The sequence below is a fragment of the Cebidichthys violaceus genome, unplaced genomic scaffold (genome assembly GCF_023349555.1).
Source record: "Cebidichthys violaceus isolate CVI_PGR_0920_01 unplaced genomic scaffold, fCebVio1.0.p SCAF_42, whole genome shotgun sequence".
Taxonomy (NCBI): domain Eukaryota; kingdom Metazoa; phylum Chordata; class Actinopteri; order Perciformes; family Stichaeidae; genus Cebidichthys; species Cebidichthys violaceus.
In genome coordinates this window covers 2314479-2333711 of record NW_027176617.1, presented here as the reverse complement: position 1 = coordinate 2333711, position 19233 = coordinate 2314479, and the positions used below count along the sequence as shown (strand labels likewise).

The 19233-nt window shown below is 43.4% G+C and overlaps 2 protein-coding genes across 3 annotated transcripts in view; both read left to right on the top strand.

Moving 5' to 3' along the window:
- The first annotated feature begins 398 nt into the window (after positions 1-398).
- On the top strand, positions 399-6696 carry rp9 (RP9 pre-mRNA splicing factor). Its single transcript, XM_068728513.1, has 6 exons — positions 399-698; positions 877-907; positions 1032-1161; positions 3044-3135; positions 3536-3597; positions 5768-6696. Exons 1-6 carry the CDS (start codon positions 553-555, stop codon positions 5955-5957), a joined length of 651 nt encoding a protein of 216 aa, XP_068584614.1. The 5' UTR covers positions 399-552; the 3' UTR covers positions 5958-6696.
- Positions 6697-10239: 3543 nt separating this feature from the next.
- elmo1 (engulfment and cell motility 1 (ced-12 homolog, C. elegans)) overlaps positions 10240-19233 on the top strand; it is a 97924-nt gene continuing 88930 nt past the window's right edge. Inside the window, exon 1 of one of the 2 annotated variants that reach the window (XM_068728471.1) lies at positions 10240-10332. The gene's annotated coding sequence lies outside the window, so the exon portion shown is untranslated. Of the gene's footprint in view, positions 10333-10370; positions 10457-19233 lie in introns of those variants that run through there. The other variant, XM_068728470.1, reaches the window with a different exon arrangement.

Here is a 19233-nt window from a genome sequence, read left to right as displayed (position 1 = left end):
TTCATTGTTATCTTTAAAATACACCATAGTCTATTTGCTAGTTATATTAAGTATTATTAATCTGAATCTGAGTAAAAAGTACAACGTTTGCCTCTAAAATGTAGTACAGTAGAAGGATGAAGTTGCCGAAAATGGAAATAAAGTACAAGTACCTCTAAACTGCACATTCACTGCTTGAGTTACCTTCCACCACAACATGGATATGTTAAAGATAATAAAAAGGTGCAATTTAGTGCTTAACGTAATTGTATAGTAACAGAAAATAAGTATGTGCTTTGTCGTATTTTTGGAGACACTGAAACATGAACAGCAATCAATCCAGCAGCACTCCTCGTGTTACCGCCTGCGTCCTGCAGGTGGCGCTGGACTTTAACTAACTGATCCGGGCTGCACAGGAAGTACAGCAGCGCCAGAGAGATGTCTGCTAGTTAGCTGCTGCTTATAGCACGTTGGCCGATGTTTTTCCCCCACCTTAAATGAACCTTGCATGCAGCATTATTAGTTGTAAGTGAATGATTTTCAGCGGGCAACGGTTTGTCAATATCAGGGCCAATGTCGGACAAAAAGCGAAGAAGAGAGAAGGAGGAGCGCCGAGACCACAAGAGGCACAAGTCCTCCAAACAGGATTTGGAGAAACTCAAAACACACACGAAAAAACTCAACCAAGAAGTCCAACAGCTGAAACACGTCGAGACGTTGTGAGTAATATTACCGAGAGTTTCTACTTAAACGGGTTAAAAAGTTACGTATTTTGCACTCTTATTGTATACTAATTAATATTTGAGCAGTTAGACGTTAGGTTTACTTGTGTTAGCTTCTACGTTACTTCTGCAGTTATGTAAGAACTAACGTCAGTGTTGTCTTTCTTTGGTGCAGCTATGAGAAACCTCCCCCGGGACTCATAAAGGTAACGTCACATTTACTGCACGACAAGCAGGTTTTTAAAGAAACAGGTCGTGTTGGACTTGGACACATACATGTATTATTCTTTATTCAAAAGACATGCTCAGAAGTGACAGTTGCTGTTGCAGGAGCACGAGGACAAACCAGAGGACTGTATTCCTGCCGAACCAGGAAATGAAGCAGCCAGGAGCTTCCTGGCCAACGCGCCCACCAGGGGGCTGTGGATGCCTCTGGGGAAGGAGGTGAAGGTGATGCAGTGTGAGTACACACAGCTGCACAATAAGAGAGAGGGACATGGGCTGGTCACTGTCACATCTGCAGTTTATACAATACAGTTTAATTCATCTAAAGCCTCTTTCTCACTGGACAAAAAAACCCAGTAACTCCCATTAACATCTGGCTCTTTAGTCAGTGGAAGAGGTCACAATCGGCATTCCTTCCTGGGACAAACAGATCTGCAGTCGTCTTGGATATTTATTGGCTCTGTTCAGCAGGGATGGAAACACGACACCCGAGTGGACACGCTGGTTTTCGCCCCGTTTCCTGCGCAATGTTATGTTTAAGTTAATATATCAACAGGAATTTGGAGGTTTATTATAATTTATTCATGTACAAAACATACAATTAACATGCTCTCCTCTAAGCCACCAGACTCCAGTCAGACCACAGTAATGTTATGTGGCTGAGCGTCGTAAAACGCACTTCATTCAAACCCAACAGAAACAAAATAGAACTTATTCCACTGTTCCAAAAAAACACCAATTCTGGTTTGAGAGTGTGACAGAGAGACTGAATAAGGTACAGATAGCTCAGGTACTGTAGATGCGAGTAAATCTCCACAGTGTTAGGCCAGCTGTGTGGATAGGTGACAAATGTAACGTAACAATTGGCACAACGTCTGTTGTTTGTCCGTTGCTAGAGATTAATAATGGTGTTGGTGGAGATTACCTCCGTCAGACAAAGACTCCTTATTTTCAGTGTCCATTCATTCCTCCGTCCCACTCATTTTCATGCTGCATGACCAGCCAGGGACTGAGGGAGTCAACACACACACACACACACACACACACACACACACACACACACACAGACACACACACACACACACACACACACAGGCCCTGTACGCAAGATGGCATTTGTTCTACAGAATTCGAGCAACGCTCGCTCTGCTCAATCCTTTGAGGAAGTGTTTGAACATATCATCCTGTTTTAAGGAACGGAGAGACGTCACAGTGAATGATATGGACATGAAAACACAAGTAGAGAATAAACACGAGACGTTATAGTGTCACAGTATTTTAAGTTATTTATGGCACCTACGCTGTCACTAAAAGTGTTTAAAAAAGTGTGTGATTTTGACACAAATCCTTCACTTCTTTTTTAGTGAAGTGATGATCTATGATTTGTTCGAGGAGATCTGTCTTTTATAACGAGGCAAACATTTAGTAACAGATTACTATATGAGCAGGCTTGTTTGAGTACGTGAATCAAAGTTGATTCCTCTGGCTTTACCCTAAATTGATGTTGTTTTTTTACGTGGACCTTTATGCTCCTGTGAAGAAGGGCAGTTAAGAAGTAAACTACAATTAATAAAATCTTAACTCAACGTTCACTTACTTGCTTTCCCAGAGCTTTCAACGACAAATCAGAGCCTTCATCAGTGAACAGAGTTTCCTCAATTGTTATTGAGTGATTCAGTTGTCAGCAAGTACAGCCCTTAAATCATAAAGTGTGTGTGTGTGTGTGTGTGTGTGTGTGTGTGTGTGTGTGTGTGTGTGTGTGTGTGTGTGTCAACTGAACTTACTCTGATGGCGGCTGTGAGATGTGGTTAAAAGCTCAAGAAAGAGCTTGCGAGTGATGTTTGAATTAGAGATGAGTGTTAACATAGCAGCAAACAGCTATTTACTGTATAAACATATAGAGGATTAGTGTCCACCTGAGCAGAGAATGAAGTCTCCCTCAGCATTTGTCAGCACCTTTTTTTTTTTTTTTTTTAAGATTATTTTATAATACCACTGTTCCGAAGGTCAGCAATGTACTTCCATGCCCATATTTAGTCTATTTTATAGCAATAATGTCACATCAATTAATTTTTTTCCCCAACTACACAGCTTCTTATTGGTTTCCTTTGCCGCAGGTTGGCGATGTAAGCGCTATGGCCACAGGACCGGAGACAAGGAGTGTCCCTTCTTCATCAAAGGCAACCAGAAACTGGAGCAGTTCAGAGTGGTGAGTTTGATAACTGCTGAGACAAATGAGCCCGCCCGTAGTTATTCAGTAGAGGTATCAAACTGAGACTGGGCTGAGGGTAACAATAGATCTGAAGCATGTTTAGCTTACACTGAGGAACATGTGGGGAGCAGACGTCTTCACACAGCCTTTTCCAATGTGCCCGGAATGGAGCAATAATACACAGCCTCAGCAATCATTACCATAAATGCAACGGTGTCATATTTTCATACCTTGTATTGTCATAGGGAGGTTTTTTAGAAAAATGCTGACATAACACTTGAATTGGGGGATAATTTCCTGGATCTAATGTGAATAGTAGCAACTGTTAATTGAACTAGGTATGATTTTTACCCTTTCTTCATAGTAGGTAATGACAGATTGCGTTTTGGTCTTTTAGGCTCATGAAGACCCGATGTACGACATCATTCGGGAAAACAAAAGGAATGAAAAAGAAACCAGGTACATACTCTTATTTTGTGAATCATGGGTGTTGTTCGTATCCTTTGCTGTAACTTCACTGAATAAGAGTCTGATTTTTTTTTTTAAAAATTTAAAGTTAAATAGATTGGAAGTACAGACGGACAGACAGTTTAGAGGCTGCTGTCAGACAGTTCTCCCACAGTGGAGTGGGACAGTCTCAGATGACCTGGAAATTCTCTCATGGTGGCTGCTTCTCTGTGCTGGTTTCTAGCAAATAGTGTTTGACGCCTGTGTGTGTGTGTGTGTGTGTGTGTGTGTGTGTGTGTGTGTGTGTGTGTGTGTGTGTGTGTGTGTGTGTGTGTGTGTGTGTGTGCGTGTGCATGTGCGCGTGTATAAATGCAAGCAGCAGCACATAGCGGCTTGTGTGTATTTTTTTTTGCATGCATTACAGAAAGGTTATTCAAAGGCCAGCGGCGCTTTGAAGTCTGAGTTGTGTGTCTGTGCCATATTAACTTTGGCATCATCTTTGAAAGGGAAGCAAAACAGTCTGATTTGTACTCGTGCTGCTGTGAGCCAACGCGCTCTGTGCGGGCTGGTCAAGGCATACATAGTACTATGGTGGATTGCATGTAGCATGCCATTTCTTTGTTAGGCGATCTTTGATTTATTTGATATGCGTGATTCAAAAGTCCCAATTATGTTAGGCCGGACACAATGCCATGGTCGGGGAAAACAAATGATGGAAGACTTGGATGAGGAGGAGGAGCTCCTGTTCCTAGAATTAATAAGGTGGTTGTTGTTGTTTGAATTTGAGGTACTTATCCCGAAAACCCATCTCCGGTCTTTGATCCAATCTGGTCCAATCAAACTAATGCGGCGTCCGAGGTAGTCCTGTTTTTCATCTCTGCAGCTCTCTGAGAGCTCCGGAAACCATCTCTGTGGCTCTGTGAAGCTCGATGCAAAGCTTTTACGTAAAATATAAAAAAAAAATAAAACTCTCCCAGCTTACTTTCCAATCGCATATTGTGCCTCAAGTTGTCCTTGAGAACATTTAATGATGAAATTGTAGAAATGAGCTGGTCACCAGAAGTACCTGCATCCATATTCATTTGGCACTTTGTCAAGGTTCTGAAGATATTCCCAGTTGGATATTTCACTTGGTTATTTTATGATATGCGTTCTCAAAATGAAGTATTTTGCATAGCCCATTTATTCTTTTCTATTATCATTTGTATTCCACAGATTTGTATATATACTGTTTGTGTTAATAGTCTCTTTGAGAGTTGGGACCCTTTTTTTCCACTGGATTTTACAGCTTTAGTATTAAGATGTGTTGCATCATGAATTTGATGCCTCACAAAGGTCAGTGACTGAAACACTGAGCCTCTGATCATCTCAGTGCTGACAATTTGCAGGTCTTTCAAAAGTGCATTTGAGGAAACCAAAGCTGGGGGAAGAGACATTTCTATAATTTAGCTTTAGGTTCACTTTGAGGATGAGCGGTACATTTTGAAGGAGTAGCATGACATCCCGAGAGCTCTGATGATCACGCTGCTCCGCGAGATCAACCCCGCCGTAACAAGGCATGATGGACACTTCACAAGAGCACGTCAACCCTCACTCAGAGAAACACTCTCTGGATTCTGGACGTCTTGTACAGTTTCTAATGTAATGTGCCGGCACACTTCTCTGAGCTAATTAAAGGTGATGTTCTCCACTGCCCTCTAATACTCTACATCTCTTCTTTTTTCTTTTCTTTTTTGACCAATGTTTTATATTTCACCGAGCAGTGTGGTTCTTCCTCACCCATTCTGTGATGTGTGGATTTTAATATTCCTTCTTGGACCGTTTTTAGCTGTGGACAAGTAGATATTCAAGTAACCACCTCATTATCTTAAGTTTTCTGATCTATTTTAGTTATCTGAGGATGGGATGACCCCATTATCCAGGTGTGTCCCAGTGTGTTCTGAGAATCCTCCACACACCTGCAGTTTTAATGGGAAATTGGGCGCTGTTGAGGAAATGACTGGCAATATGTAACACGAGTAGGCAGTTGGCGAACAGTCCAGAAATGCCGGTACTAGGAAAGAGGCCGTGTCCTGCTCAAGGACACTTCAGATGCTCGCCAAAACGGGGCATCCGAGTGTGTATCGGTTGCGTTTTCCCTGTACTCGACACTAATCCCACCTCCTCTCCTCCCTGTTTCTAGGATCCAACAGCTGCAGCAGATGCTTCAGGACACCACTTCCTCCAGTTCAGACAGCTCCTCTTCCTCATCCGACCATCATCGCAGCAAGAAAAGGAAAAAGAGGAAGGACAAAAAGAAGAAAGACAAGAAGAGGAAAGGGAAACGAAAGCACAAGTCCTCCAAAACCTCTGACTGCTCGGATTCAGATTGAGTGTTTGGAACATGCACTACATGAACTTGTATACTACTTGCTGTAAACGCAGGAAGAGACTGAATGAAGTAGCGGCAGCGGTAGATTATACGCAGTAATGAAGTGTGTTCTCAGTAAGAACTGCACTCTGAAGACCAGTTTAAGCCTTTTCTCTGCTGGTTGAAGCTGTAAGTCCACTGCACGCGACTTCTCCCAGGCGCTTAATTCTCTCCAGGGTGACGACTTGCATTTGCATCCTCTCTGTTGGATCGTACAACAACACAGAGCCATATGACACCCGTACTTAAGTAAGTTTGTGCATATGTGTGTGTGTCAAAAAGCATTAGCCGCATGCGTAATGAATCTTAAGTGATATGAAATAAGCCCGCTGGTGTAAGAGATAATGTTCTTTTGCGGGGGCCAATAAGATCGCATGTCAGCAAATACAGCGTGTTATTAAGAGATTGTATTTTCCAACCATATTTTTGTATCCCCGCCATCTCGCTGGCATTAAATACTTTGATTGTAGAGTGTGTTAAATGCGGAGAGGTGGAAAAATAAGGGCGAATTAGTACAGTGATAGTTTGTCTTCCACACAAGCCTGAATGTTTGAATGCTTGTGACTGTACACAAATATTTGGAATGAGGTTGGAATATGCATATTTGCTCTGAAAAAAAGAGCCACAGAGATGGGAAAGAATGTATGTGAATGTGCTCCCTTATTCTGAGAATAAAGATGGCTCTCTTGCTCCAATGTTTACCCCGCTGAAGGCTGCAATAACAAAGATGTTAACAATGTTGGCTTTGACTTAATGTGTGCGAGACTTTTTTTATTCATATTGATGACGACTTAATCTTTCGAGGACGATGCGGTGAAACTCCAGACGTAGAGGACGGATCATTAAAACGTGCACAGCAACGCACCGCAGTGACCTTCCCTGGAGGCGAAGAAGCTTTTTTCTTTTGATCTTGTCCTGCTATCAATCTGAGGACACTTCAGAGTGCTTCTCAAGAGTCTTCTCACAGTCTGTGACCTAGACAGTTCAGAACGTTCCCCTCTTTCTGTCCTGAGCTACTGTCAACAACTGCAGACCAGCAGCTCAAGCTACACTTACCCCTTAGGCCACATTTTGAGGAAAGTCTGGTGCGTCTCCTCATGAGCGGGACTCCCTGTGGAAACGAACTCGAAACGTTCCCTTTTTCTAATGACCCTGACAGAGAGACAATTACAGCAGACCTACAGGGAACAAGCAAACTAGATTTCCATTTAGATTTGCATCTTAAGCTTTCTGAGTAGCTCAAATGCTGCAGGGAGTGTATGTGTTTGTGAGGAATTACAATCGCGTCAACGAGTGACGGACGATACAGCCATGAGAGCGTTTTACTCTATGATTGAGAGCTCTCTCCTCTTTTTCATCTTCTCTCCGTTGCGGCTCCGGCCATCCCTTTTTTTGCTGGCGCTTTGACCAGCAACCTGAGATAAATCAGCCTCATCGAAGCGGTCTGTTCCAACGTTGACTTCTCTCTTTCTGAGTACAACAATGAATCTCCCAGATGAGATTTGGTCACTAGCTGCTCAGAGGGAGGTTGCGCCAAGTAGAGAGAATTTGGTCAGCGGAGAGTCTTTATTGAAGCACTCTGTCTTCTTGGACAAGGGACAGGTCAGATTGAGTGCCAGGCCCAGACTCGTTGTGAAGATTGTGTTAGAGACTCAGCATATTTGCAGGGAACTAAGTCTTGAGACTGCTGCGCTTAACACATGAATAATAATCCCGTTTGCCCAACTGGAAAGATGCAGTAACAAGGTTTCTCTTTTTTTTTTTTGGTAATGTGATATCCTCACACGTGCAGATGTTGTGAATCAAGGAGTGCTCAAATCCAAGTGAGTTACACAAGCAGATAAAAGTCCATTCATGAGGGAAGAAGAGTTCCCTCTTGTAAGATGCAACAAGTAACAAGAGTGACACTGCATTTTACTGGGTGCAGAGGTAGAGTGTGCTGCATCGTGAGTCTGCACTTAATGGGATGCACCATGCAGTATAGGCCTACTTCACATATGAACTGACCATATGGGCAGGCCTAAAACCACCCCAGTGCCTCTTTGCAGCCTCAGATAAAATGGCCACATCCTCTTTAAGCCCTCTGATGTGTCTCTGAAGCTGAAGTCACAATAACTCAATGATCTTGTTTTTAATCTAATGCAACCCTCAAGGGTTAAACAACAGAATCATTTCAAACTATTGACTTATGTCCGTTTACTTTCAAAGTGTCCTTCCTAAAATTAATGAAAATTATGAGTTTGCCTTCTGTTATTTTTGTACCAGGCCTTCTTGCCTTCACAGCCCATGTACACAGTCAAATTAACAATTTTAGTGGAGGACACAGGCTGGCGTTTAAATAGGCAGAGGTTTGCATCCTGTGTTTTTCACGGAGAGAAGAACCAACCGAGAAAAAGAAAGATTTCTGCCCAGATTATTTATCAGGAGGGACAAGGGAGAGACAAGGATGGGCTGCAGGACTGTCTGCTATACACTGCTCTCTTTTACTCATAAGCTCACAGTCTGGGCTTTATATCAGAACCAGTATGTAATCACTGACACAATTAAAGGGAAGTGGCCTCATGTGGCTCAGTGACATAGTCCTATATCCTTCCTCGTACAATGAAATCCAATGAAACTAGAACATAATGCTGTGTAGGCCCAATGTTGACCTAAATCAAAATGGTTTCAGACATAATATACCATTAGAAGGTCATAATCATACCCTCCACTTCTCTGTGTATGTGTGCGGAGACCAGAGAGCATTCAATAACCATGAATTATTGAACTCATTGTTCCTGTTTGCCTTTGCCTCCTGGCTGCAAGATTGGAGGCAGTCACATCTTTGTGTCGCCCATCACGGAGAGAGAAGACGTAGCGTCCTCATTGTTTGTTTGTTTATTCAGATACAATTTATTGTACATCTGCTTTATTCTAAAGTCTTTTGTTGAGACGTTATAGGCAAGGCTGCTATCCACTAGGGGAGCTCAGTTGTAACATTTAATACATATTACCCTTCTTATATATACAGTCAGTGATATTACCTCATTCTCAAAAAGCCGTCAACAAAAAGCTAACTTTTAAGAAACGTAGCTACACATGTATTATCTAAGCAAATTGTTAACATTGCATTACAGAACACGTTAGCTCAGTAAACACATATTTAACAGTTCTTGAAACCGTTAATCTGCTCAGAACTATAATAACTAGTGCTTAGATTTTTGGTTTAAAAAAATGGTCCTTAGATTTTTGGTGAAGTAGTAATTCAGGTCCAAACAGTGCTTCCCCCTAATGCTCACTGCATGACTGAGGTGTGGCTGTGGTCTGGCTCTTTCTCACAGAGATGACCGAACACTTAGCAACAAGTTTATTAACTTGTTTAATTAAGATTTATATAGATCTGAATTAATACAAAATGTCAAATTGTAACTTACCAGATTTAATTTGTGAACTCTGTCGTTTTATATTTTGTCTTATAATTCTTTTAAAATCCTATTTATGTGTATTTCTAATTTTGCCATGTTTAGTAGATTAAAAATATACATATATGTGACATCCTTTCCCTGCCTAAGAAAACTGAATAGTTATCAAAATAAGATTTTTAACCGAAGTTGAACAATACAAAGTTAAAACACACTTTTGGTTTCATTATCAAACAGCATGTGTCAGTGTGCTTCTTGACCCAAACAAAGACAATCATAATAACTTTATTTATACAGCAACTTTAAAAAGCAGGGTTACAAAGTGCTTTACAAATATGCATTCAAAATAACAATAAACACATCACACTAATCAAACAAAGTTACAAAAAAAGCAAGTTTACCATAAATGAGTTTATAGTGAAGTGCCTACATGTTGAACTTCAGGGTATTATCATTCACACATGTTTCTGATTGGAGGGCATTTTTGAAGTACTTAAAAAGTAATACAACTTCATATATTACTCAACTTATGGAAATCAGACCTGTTAAACGCACTTACATCCAAATATCCAAGTCCCACACAATTGTAATTCAGTTCACAGTGAAGTTGTCCGACTTCAGAGCTGCTAAAACTAAAATGATCATAATTGACTTTAGTTATTTATAACGGATGAAACGTCGCCATTTGCTCGTTAACCGGTGACTCAGTGAGAGAGAGAGAGAGAGAGAGAGAGAGAGAGAGAGAGAGAGAGAGAGAGAGAGAGAGAGAGAGAGAGAGAGAGAGAGAGAGAGAGCAGCTGGGCTTCGTACATCCTCTCTGTCTGGCATCACCGAGCCAGCCAGCAGACGGCAGAAGAAGAAAAGAGGAAGTGGAAACATCAGCACTATCTCTCTCTGTATACGGCAGAGCGGAGAGGGAGGGAGAAAACACCACCGGTAGGTGACACACACACACACACACACACACACACACACACACACACACACACACACATTCACAACACACACACAAACTCCGGACATCAGCGCTTTAGTGGAAGAAGTGTCTTCGCGTCGTCAGGTTTGTCAGCGCGCTTTCTTCTCTTGCACACATTGTTGGTATTTGTGTAGCTTCACTTCCCTCGCGTGTTGCGCTAAAATGTTGAAGGATTCACGGTGTTTGGGGGTTCGCTGCGCTTCGCCTCAGCGAGCGTTTCTGTGTCAGTTATACATGGCAGCGAGACAATACGGTGTTTCATCTCGCCTGTTTTCTCTCTCTCCGTGTCTCCCCCCTCACGCCTTGTCTTTACTTTTGTCAAGTGGCCTTAGCGGCTTCGGGCGCTGCTCTTTCTTTATTATTGACATGTCTGATTGCAAGCATCGCAGCAGACCCGGAGACACATTGAACTGCAGTGCAACATTTAAACTGCCAGTAGATTGGTTCACCGTGCTCTGCTTTTACTTCTGGTTTGTTAAACAAGTGCGCGTTAAAGCTGCGAGTTGTGTTGTGTTTGCGGCATATATATATATATATATATATATATATATATATATATATATATATATATATATATATATATATATATATATATATATATATAATGTGCAGACGCCGAGGCTGCCGCTGCTTCCCGGGCTTGTTTGTTAAGTGCATGCTGTTCGCTTGATGCAAAAAGAAAAAAAACAAAAGTGGTGCGTTTATAGCTGACTGTGTTTCACCCCCACTGCTAATTAAAGAGCTGCTTTAAGGGAGTGCGGTGTGTAACTCCTGCCCAGCTTGCATGGCCACCGTGGGCCTCTGATCAGACATCAGTGTTTGAGCTCCGTACTCTCCTCCATCAAATACAAAGCAAAGACATCAAGATGCGTTATAGTCTGGCAACAGTTCGTCCACTTATCGAGGTCTAGTCCTCGACATGTCTTCTCTCTTTTAAAAAATCAGGGCTTCTCTGAAAAGTGTTCATCGAACCCCAGATTCATGTTCGTCAGATCAGTGTCAGCCAAAGTTTTGTGGCTTTCAAACTATATGCGATTTTGCCCTCAGTAAAAGGGGGGGGGGGGGTTCATGGAAACATTGTGGAGAAGCTCAACTAATTTGTAAAATAAAATGATTTGCTTTGAAAGACAACTACACATTCTTGTGTTTTGGAGGAAGATGAACATGTAAATGGGATTACAAATTGATGTAATGCTGAATTTTAGTAAATGTAATGCAACAATAACAGCTGTGACACACCCAGCTTCCTGCCAACCAGTTGAGTCAGTTCAAGCTGCAATTCAGAGTATTTCAAATGTAGTTGGCACAAAGCTCAAAATGCAATGCACGTGATAGCAGTACGAATGTGACAAAGTGTGATATCGGGCTGTATATTGACTTGAAACTGCAACTCTTCTTCTTTATGCCTTTTGGTCCCACAGTGGTCCTTTTTCTTCTTAAAGGGCCCCTGGTTGTCTGTAGACCCCATGTTGAGAACCGTTGCTCCATATTTCCTCTGTGATCACTCGGTAACCAGTAGGAGACGGCGGCAGCGTTGGACTGTGGCTTTCATCAGTGCGCGCTGTCGTCTTCTCTCGGTCTCTCTGGCCCCTCCGGGCGGCTTCTGATGGAGCGAGAGCCCACTTACACGCCCAGTTAGACGTCCCCATAGTGATGGAGCCGCACGCATCGCTCGTGTCAACTCGACAATAAACGCATGCAAAGTCAGCCCAGAAGCACAGGCACATGTGCTGCCATGTCTCTGACACAAACACATACGGGCAGCTCTCATATTGTCTTGTTCTTCCTTGTTGTCCACGAGGATAAAGAGTGTTATTTTATGTGCATTTCTTTCAGGGAGACATACTTGAACCGAGAGATTCTGCGTTGCATTGCGAGGTTTTTGGCCTGCATTTGCACCCCTGTCTATGTAACTGTGGTTGATGGTGGGTTACAGATTGATGTTTTGGTTTTTAGGTCCAGGTCTGGCGCAGCTCCAGCAGTCGAGGAAGGCAATTTTCAACTCATACTTTGTAGCAAACCGCTTAGTTAAGCGCACTCTCCCATTAAAGCGGGTATGTGAAGTTTTCGTGTGTGCACAGCGTTGGTCGGTAGCTGTCCGCTTTAGAATCGAAGCGTGCCTGAGTTGTTATATTTCAGTTTTTACAGCCACCAGAGGGGCCTACATGTCAAAAGGAATGCACACACATGCAAAAAAACAAGTTTTATTAGCCACAGCAAACCTCCATTTCTTGTTAGCTGGCTTTCCCAAGTAAATACTTCTTCATCCCTACAGGGTCTTAAAGATCATAGATAGAAAGGCAGCGTTGCAACACGGCAGTAAGTGAGGAGGTGAAATACGGCCGCCTCGAGTCACACCGTTAGTCAAAAGCCAAATAAACTGATGGAGTTAAACTTGTGTTTTTTGTTTTGAAATAGTGAAACAAAATCCAGGAAATCATATTAGCGGCGGAGATGGCAGCTTGGGGCACTTTTTTGGGAGAGGATGGGTGCCTGCCCCTCACTTATTGAGTTGCATCACATACAAGATCCTGATTGTATCACTTTGACACTGCCTACTGTTTGGCATCCTCTCACCACCTCCCCAAATGCAACCGTGCCAATTTCTGTCTCCTCTTGCCTGTCAGAGCTCCTTCCCTCCTTCCTTCCCTCCCTCCCTCCCCTTGCAGCCTGTTATCTTTCTCTCATTAGCTTACTCTCTTACACTTGCTTTCTAACACATTCCATCTGACTGTCTCTCTCATTTTTAGCAACTCTCTATCCCCCATTTCTTTGCACTTACTTCTCAATGGCTCACTCTCGCACTGCAGCACACTCTCCCATCTCCTTCCTCACTCTCCGTTCTTGCTCCCTGAGGGAAATGGAGGTATGTAAATTGTTTTCTCCTCCATGTATGCTCGGCCTGCTATCTGTCCATCTTAATGAACTCATTTCCCCCTTATTTTCCTAAAAGCTTGGGATTGCAGCATTTAAAGTAACACCAAAAAAAAAGAAATCAGGGCCCAAAGTTCCCTGTCGTCTCTCTGCCACTTTATGTCTTACCTTTTGTAAAACAGCCATTGCTTGTAGAAAAAAAACCGACTTGTCATTTGAAGTGCTGGCATTCTCGCTCGCAGTACAAACTGGTGCGCCTGTCCTTCGGCAGCTTGAGGTTAGATTAATTTGCTGTTTCAAATGAGATGAATGTTGCCTTGCATAATTGCTCCCTGTGGTACGGAGTTAATTAAAACAGCAGGTAGGCACTGAAGGTGCGATGGGAAGGTGCCAGACAGCCAGACAAACATAGGTGGGTGAGAGAGATCTCACAGGTACTGCTGCCATGTTCTGCTCTTTAGCTTACTGATTGTTGCCTTGGGCTGAATTCAAAGCCAGGCAACTCTTCACTTGTTTAAAAAAGAAGTGCTATAAATATGAGAAACCGATGGAAAAAGTTGTTGCTTTATGACAAACTGTGATCTTGGTAGCAGCTGGGAATACACTCATGAATGTATTTCAACCTTCTGCCCCGTGCTTCTATAAATGCATATGTTTTGTTGAGTCCAAACATGAATATGAAGCGGTTTAAGTGGAGCGCATCCGCAGGCGTGTTTTTCAGTCCCAGTCTAGACCTCATGCGGAGTGAAGCAGCCCTAGATGACCCAGAAACTGATACGGTTCCCTCTTGCGTGCTCGCTCTGCCCGCTGCATTCCAGCTGTGGTATACTGCCGCAGAGCTCTGTAAATATCGAGTGAGAGGTTGGATGGCTCTCTCGCCGTGTGTGTGTGCGTATGTGGTTTCTCAGCCTCGGAGCCTACTGACCCAGTAGGGTGACCGGTTAGGTAGTCTCTCGGTCTAACCAGTACGTCCCCTCTTGAACTGACTTATGTCTTAGAGTTGGGTACTTTTGTAAGGATTGTCAAGTCGTGTGCGGGTGTTACTTGGCTGTAAGCAGCTGCTGTAGTAGGATTGTGCGAATGTGTCGGTGGCATCGCACAGTATACGATTTATGGCATGTTTGCACGTGTGCTGCAGAGATCTGTGTTGCTGTGTCAGTTTGTATTTTTCTCCATGGCTTGCCTCATTTTCTCAGTAGCCGTATGCTGATGTTTTAGTGTAACCCAGGTGCTAAACACAGGTGTTTGTTTTTTTTCTCATCTGCAACCTAATTATAGCTTGTGTGTCTCCCAGCCCTGTAGGTGGTGTGTGTGTGTGTATAGTATGGGTCATCGCAAGATCACTATGTTTCTGTTCATCTATGGATGGTTGCTGTCTCGCTCCCCTGTATGTCCATCAAGAGATCAGAGGTGTGAGTCTGAGTCAGTTTGGGCGCTACGATGTACGTTTCCGTTGAAGGTCTCGCCCGCTACTGTCTTCAGTGAGTGCGAGTCAGTTGAGGTTGCCCTAGTTTTCCGCACTGCTCTCCCCAAACTGTGCACTTGACTTTTGGTATCTATGTTGAACCGTTAGTTCATGGAAGTTTTTGTCTCCTGTGGTGATGAGTTTTCTGTTTGATGTCTGATTTGGGGTGGCGAGGGATTTTTATGAACTGTGTGTGTGTGTGTGTGTGTGTGTGTGTGTGTGTGTGTGTGTGTGTGTGTGTGTGTGTGTGTGTGTGTGTTGAAAATGTTTGTTCACTTCACTACATTGCAGCAGTGTTATTTATCATTTTTCACACTGTGTATTGCAGAGAAAGTTTATGAACTGTTAGTGTGAGCTGAACCGTAGGCTAACTTATAATGTGCATCAGATTGTAAGGGCACACAGGAGGTGTCATGTCGCCTGCAGCATTTATGTTGTGCCTTATGAAGCTTGCCTGCAGTGGAAAAAAAATCAAATGTCACCGAATTTTTTTTTTTTTTTTTTTTTTCTTTTTTAGCAGAACAGAAAATACATGTCACCTACTGCCGAATATACACAGTGAAGAAAGCCTGGAATAACCACAGTAGAATATCAGATTCACTGCTCTGCTTCACTTCCATTAAAGAAACAAGGTAGGTGAAGTGGAGTGCACATGAAGGGAACAGGCATCATCATATCAAAATAACTTACAATTTCTAGCAGGTTCATTTTACCTTCATCTTATAACTGATATGCAAACTCATTAATGGGAACTCAAGCTATTTTTTTCACACCAAAGTCTGTTGACATGTCTTACCCACTTAATCTTTACAGCCCCGTCACTGATGATTGTTTATCAAAAATATCATTGTGTGAATCTTTAGTAAGAGCAGCACTGGTCAACCCTGCAATATACCATCACGATATCCATTTTGAGGTATTTTGGTCAGAAATATTGTGATATTAGATTGTTCTCCATATTGCCCACTCCCAGTGTGTATATAGATGAAGATGTGTGTGTGTGTGTGTGTGTGTGTGTGTGTGTGTGTGAGCTTTGAGTCACATGTTGAGGCCAGGGTCTAATCAGAGGTCAGCTGCATGCTGTCTCTCTGCGTCTCACAGGTGCACACACACCGATGATCTCGTCAGTGACGCCGTCCCGTGATGAGAGTGGACAGCACATACGGATGACTGGAGGTTCAGTGAGGTGGACCGGAAATAAAACTAGCCTGTTGTTTTTGTGGGTGGAGGAGGGGGTTTCTAAGAAACCTTCAGACTTACTTGTTTGTTACTTATTTTACGTTTTTATTGCCAACATGCACTCTCTTATCTGTATCTCTGTCTTCTCCTTGTTCTTGTGCTTTCCTTTTCTTTCTCTGTGTTTAAGAGTCAGTCTAAGCAATGATTTTGGTATCTTCATTTGCTTCATGTATTGGCTTATATTCAGTTCACTGGACGTGTGTGTGTGTGTGTGTGTGTGTGTGTGTGTGTGTGTGTGTGTGTGTGTGTGTGTGTGTGTGTGTGTGTGTGTGTGTGTGTGTGTGTGTGTGTGTGTGTGTGATCGTTGATAGTGGTGTTGCCTCACAAGCTTCTCTACGAAAGCATTTCTTATTATATACTTTCCCCATGCACTTGTCTGCTTACAGCTGCAAGCGAGCTAGTTCACTTCAAGTTATTTCTGTTAGGAAGACCGGAGGGTAGACTGAAGAGAGCGGTGCAATAACATATTTAAAACCTATTGCATAATTAATGTATAGGCTGAGATTAAGGATTTGAACCCATTCTGTCACAACGCCGGGCCTCAGCAGTGTTTTCCGTGAGACTAGTCAAGGCTACCTCTGGAGAGAGATGAGATTGAAGAGGAGTGGAGGGCCTCTCGCAACATGCCAAGGCCACCAGCTCACTCGCTCTCTGGCTGGGGAACCGCAAGCCTTGGGTTGAAGGTGTGTTGCATTATGTGGGGGCTGCCTCTGAGTCTCTGAATAAATCACAACACAGAGGGACATTCGGAAACAAGACACTTTGATATCTCTCTCTCTCTCTCGCTCGTCCTCCTGCTCTCTCATGTCTCCCTTGTACGACTTTACTACCCGATGTCCTTTCTTTCATTTATCTTTTTTTTGGTCTTGCGTTCTCACCCTGCTATCACTTTTCCTGCCTCCTCTCCATCTTTCACTTGCGTATATGTTCTCATCAGAACTTTCAGAACGACTACTGAATATACATATTGCTCAGTTCCTGACCCTTTGCTGCCCACACATTGTCCACCATCAGCAGCGTTCTACAGGGCATCTCTAATATATCGACCTGTAAGGCTCCAGTGGTCGTCTCTCCTGCTGCTGCTGTTACGCTCAGTAGCGGCCTGAAGTGTTTCTGTTGGCTCCAACCAGCCAGTAAAAACCTGCCGTAATCACTCTCGCACCCTGATGCTGCCTTTCATCCCCCGTTAGCAGCAAGAAGGTGTGATCTGTGGCTGTACTTTATCCGGAAAACAACCTCTGCATGAGGAAGGCTTCTTTTCGGCCCACCAAAGCCTTGCTCATGGGGGATGTTGATCCCCTCAAACGGGTGAAGCTTGACCAGAGAGCTAATAATGAATAGCTCCTATTTCTTAACTCTGTGCAAAGCAGTCTGTTTTTTTTATTCACAGTGTTTGACAATGGTGGTTTTAAATTAGTTTCTTTACATTTTCCAGACACATATGAATGGACATTCATAAACTCATACAAACGACTCATCAACTCTTTATTAGTGTAAGTATTTTTTCTTTTCTGTTGGGAAGACAGACATCCAGTTTGAGTTTTCTTCCTCCTGTTTGTGCTTATCAGTGTTTTTGCTTCCTGTCATTCCTGACAGCCATGTTATTGTGTCTATAGACAAAGGTTTTCCCCGCCATCTGAGACCAAACATCAAGGAGCGCTTTGTTGTCTCTCAGATTCAGCTGAGCCATTGTGTTGAGCTCGGGATTCTGCTGCTTTTTGTGGCCTGAGCAGATTCCCCATCTGTAAACCACCTGCCTCACCCCGCGTTACCCTCGCTGGTCCATGCTGGCCACACGTCAGTGTTTTCCATTTCCTGTGGATGTTGCACGCTGTCAGGGTGCCTAGCCCTTATCTTATTCCCAGCTAAAAACTGAAGAATAACATGGTACAGCTCGGCTCAGCTGGGTTTAGCATTGCTCTCTGTTGAGAGAAGAGGGGTATTGTAGTGGCGGACTAGCTGGGTTTAATGTTGCCTTCAGGGCTTGTTGCTGTGTCTGTTCTTTTGTTGTCTGGAGGGAAAGCTTAAACAGTGTGTGTGTGTGTGTGTGTGTGTGTGTGTGTGTGTGTGTGTGTGTGTGTGTGTGTGTGTGTGTGTGTGTGTGTGTGTGTGTGTGTGTGTGTGTGTGTGTGTGTCCAAATTGTCTGGCAGCGTTTTACAGCCCAGACAGTGCTGTGGAAGGAAGGCACAGGAAATACCAATGGCGTTTTCGCAACAAGCGGGACAGCTACCGGATGCACAACAGTCTTAAGGCATCTGGTGAAAGTTTGTGATATACAGTGTATACGAAGCAGAAGGTTCCAGATGTAGATTTTTAGTAAATGTACACGCCTCTTCTGAACTGAAGGTGGAAGGAGAGCCACTTCCTGCCAACATCTGCATGTGAAGCGATCCATTTCCTGTTGACAGAAAGTGTGAAGAGAAAGGTCAAGACGTGCCGGCACAACCCAATATAACGTGGTTGGCTGTTAATGTTTTTCAGTATCCATTACAGGGCCTGCTGACAAGTGAAACGTGTCATGTCTGATTTCTGTTCCATGTATTCAGTGAATAGATGTATGGGGGGGCTGCTATGCACCGATTACATCATCCAATGACATCGTACCCACAGCAATGAAAGCCTGGCCTGAGGAATGCCCTCCACTTGTGTTTTTCTTCCCCCCCCTCTCTCTTTCTCCATCTCTCTGTTGTGTGGTTTACATGCAATTAACCCATAAAAGGCAAAGTTGAAGTTCTTTGAATCATATGCCCCCAGTCCGTAAATAGCCTGACTTCAGCCACATTTCTTGTTGCTGCCTCTGTACCACAAGCGAAGCCCTCACCCACAGTTTTACTGTAACGTGACAATAATAAGGCAACCGTGGGCAAAGCCTCAATGAATGGCTTCGGAGGAACCGGGCTCAGCACGCAGGAGGGATGAAAGTGTTTTAGCAGCGGCCAGCCACCACACTGTTAGGGTGGAGGCTGAGCTGGCATCGGCACTGGCTCGTGACTGACCAGACAGGCAGGGCTGGAGCCTGTCAGTGGGTAAACATAGGGAGGGGAGGGCATGGGTGTAGCATATGGTTAAAAAAAAAAAAAAAAGAAGTCGCGGGGGAATAAATAAATAATAGGAAGGCTGAGGTCAGCGTCTAGAGGTTAGCAAATGAATGGGTGAGCCCAAAGATTGGGCATGGGGCATCTGTCAGACAGGGGAGGGTGTTGTGGTGAAAGGGTGTGGCATCCATGAAGCGGAGGTTTGGCGAAGAGTCTCGGTAGACGGGAATGAGCAAAAGAACAATAA

Excerpts from the sequence above, each read along its gene's own strand:
- rp9 (XM_068728513.1), top strand. The coding sequence starts at position 553 with ATGTCGGACAAAAAGCGAAGAAGAGAGAAGGAGGAGCGCCGAGACCAC. Across the intron at positions 908-1,031 it reads CTCCCCCGGGACTCATAAAG|GAGCACGAGGACAAACCAGA; the intron begins GTAACGTCACAT and ends TTGCTGTTGCAG. Across the intron at positions 1,162-3,043 it reads GGAGGTGAAGGTGATGCAGT|GTTGGCGATGTAAGCGCTAT; the intron begins GTGAGTACACAC and ends CCTTTGCCGCAG.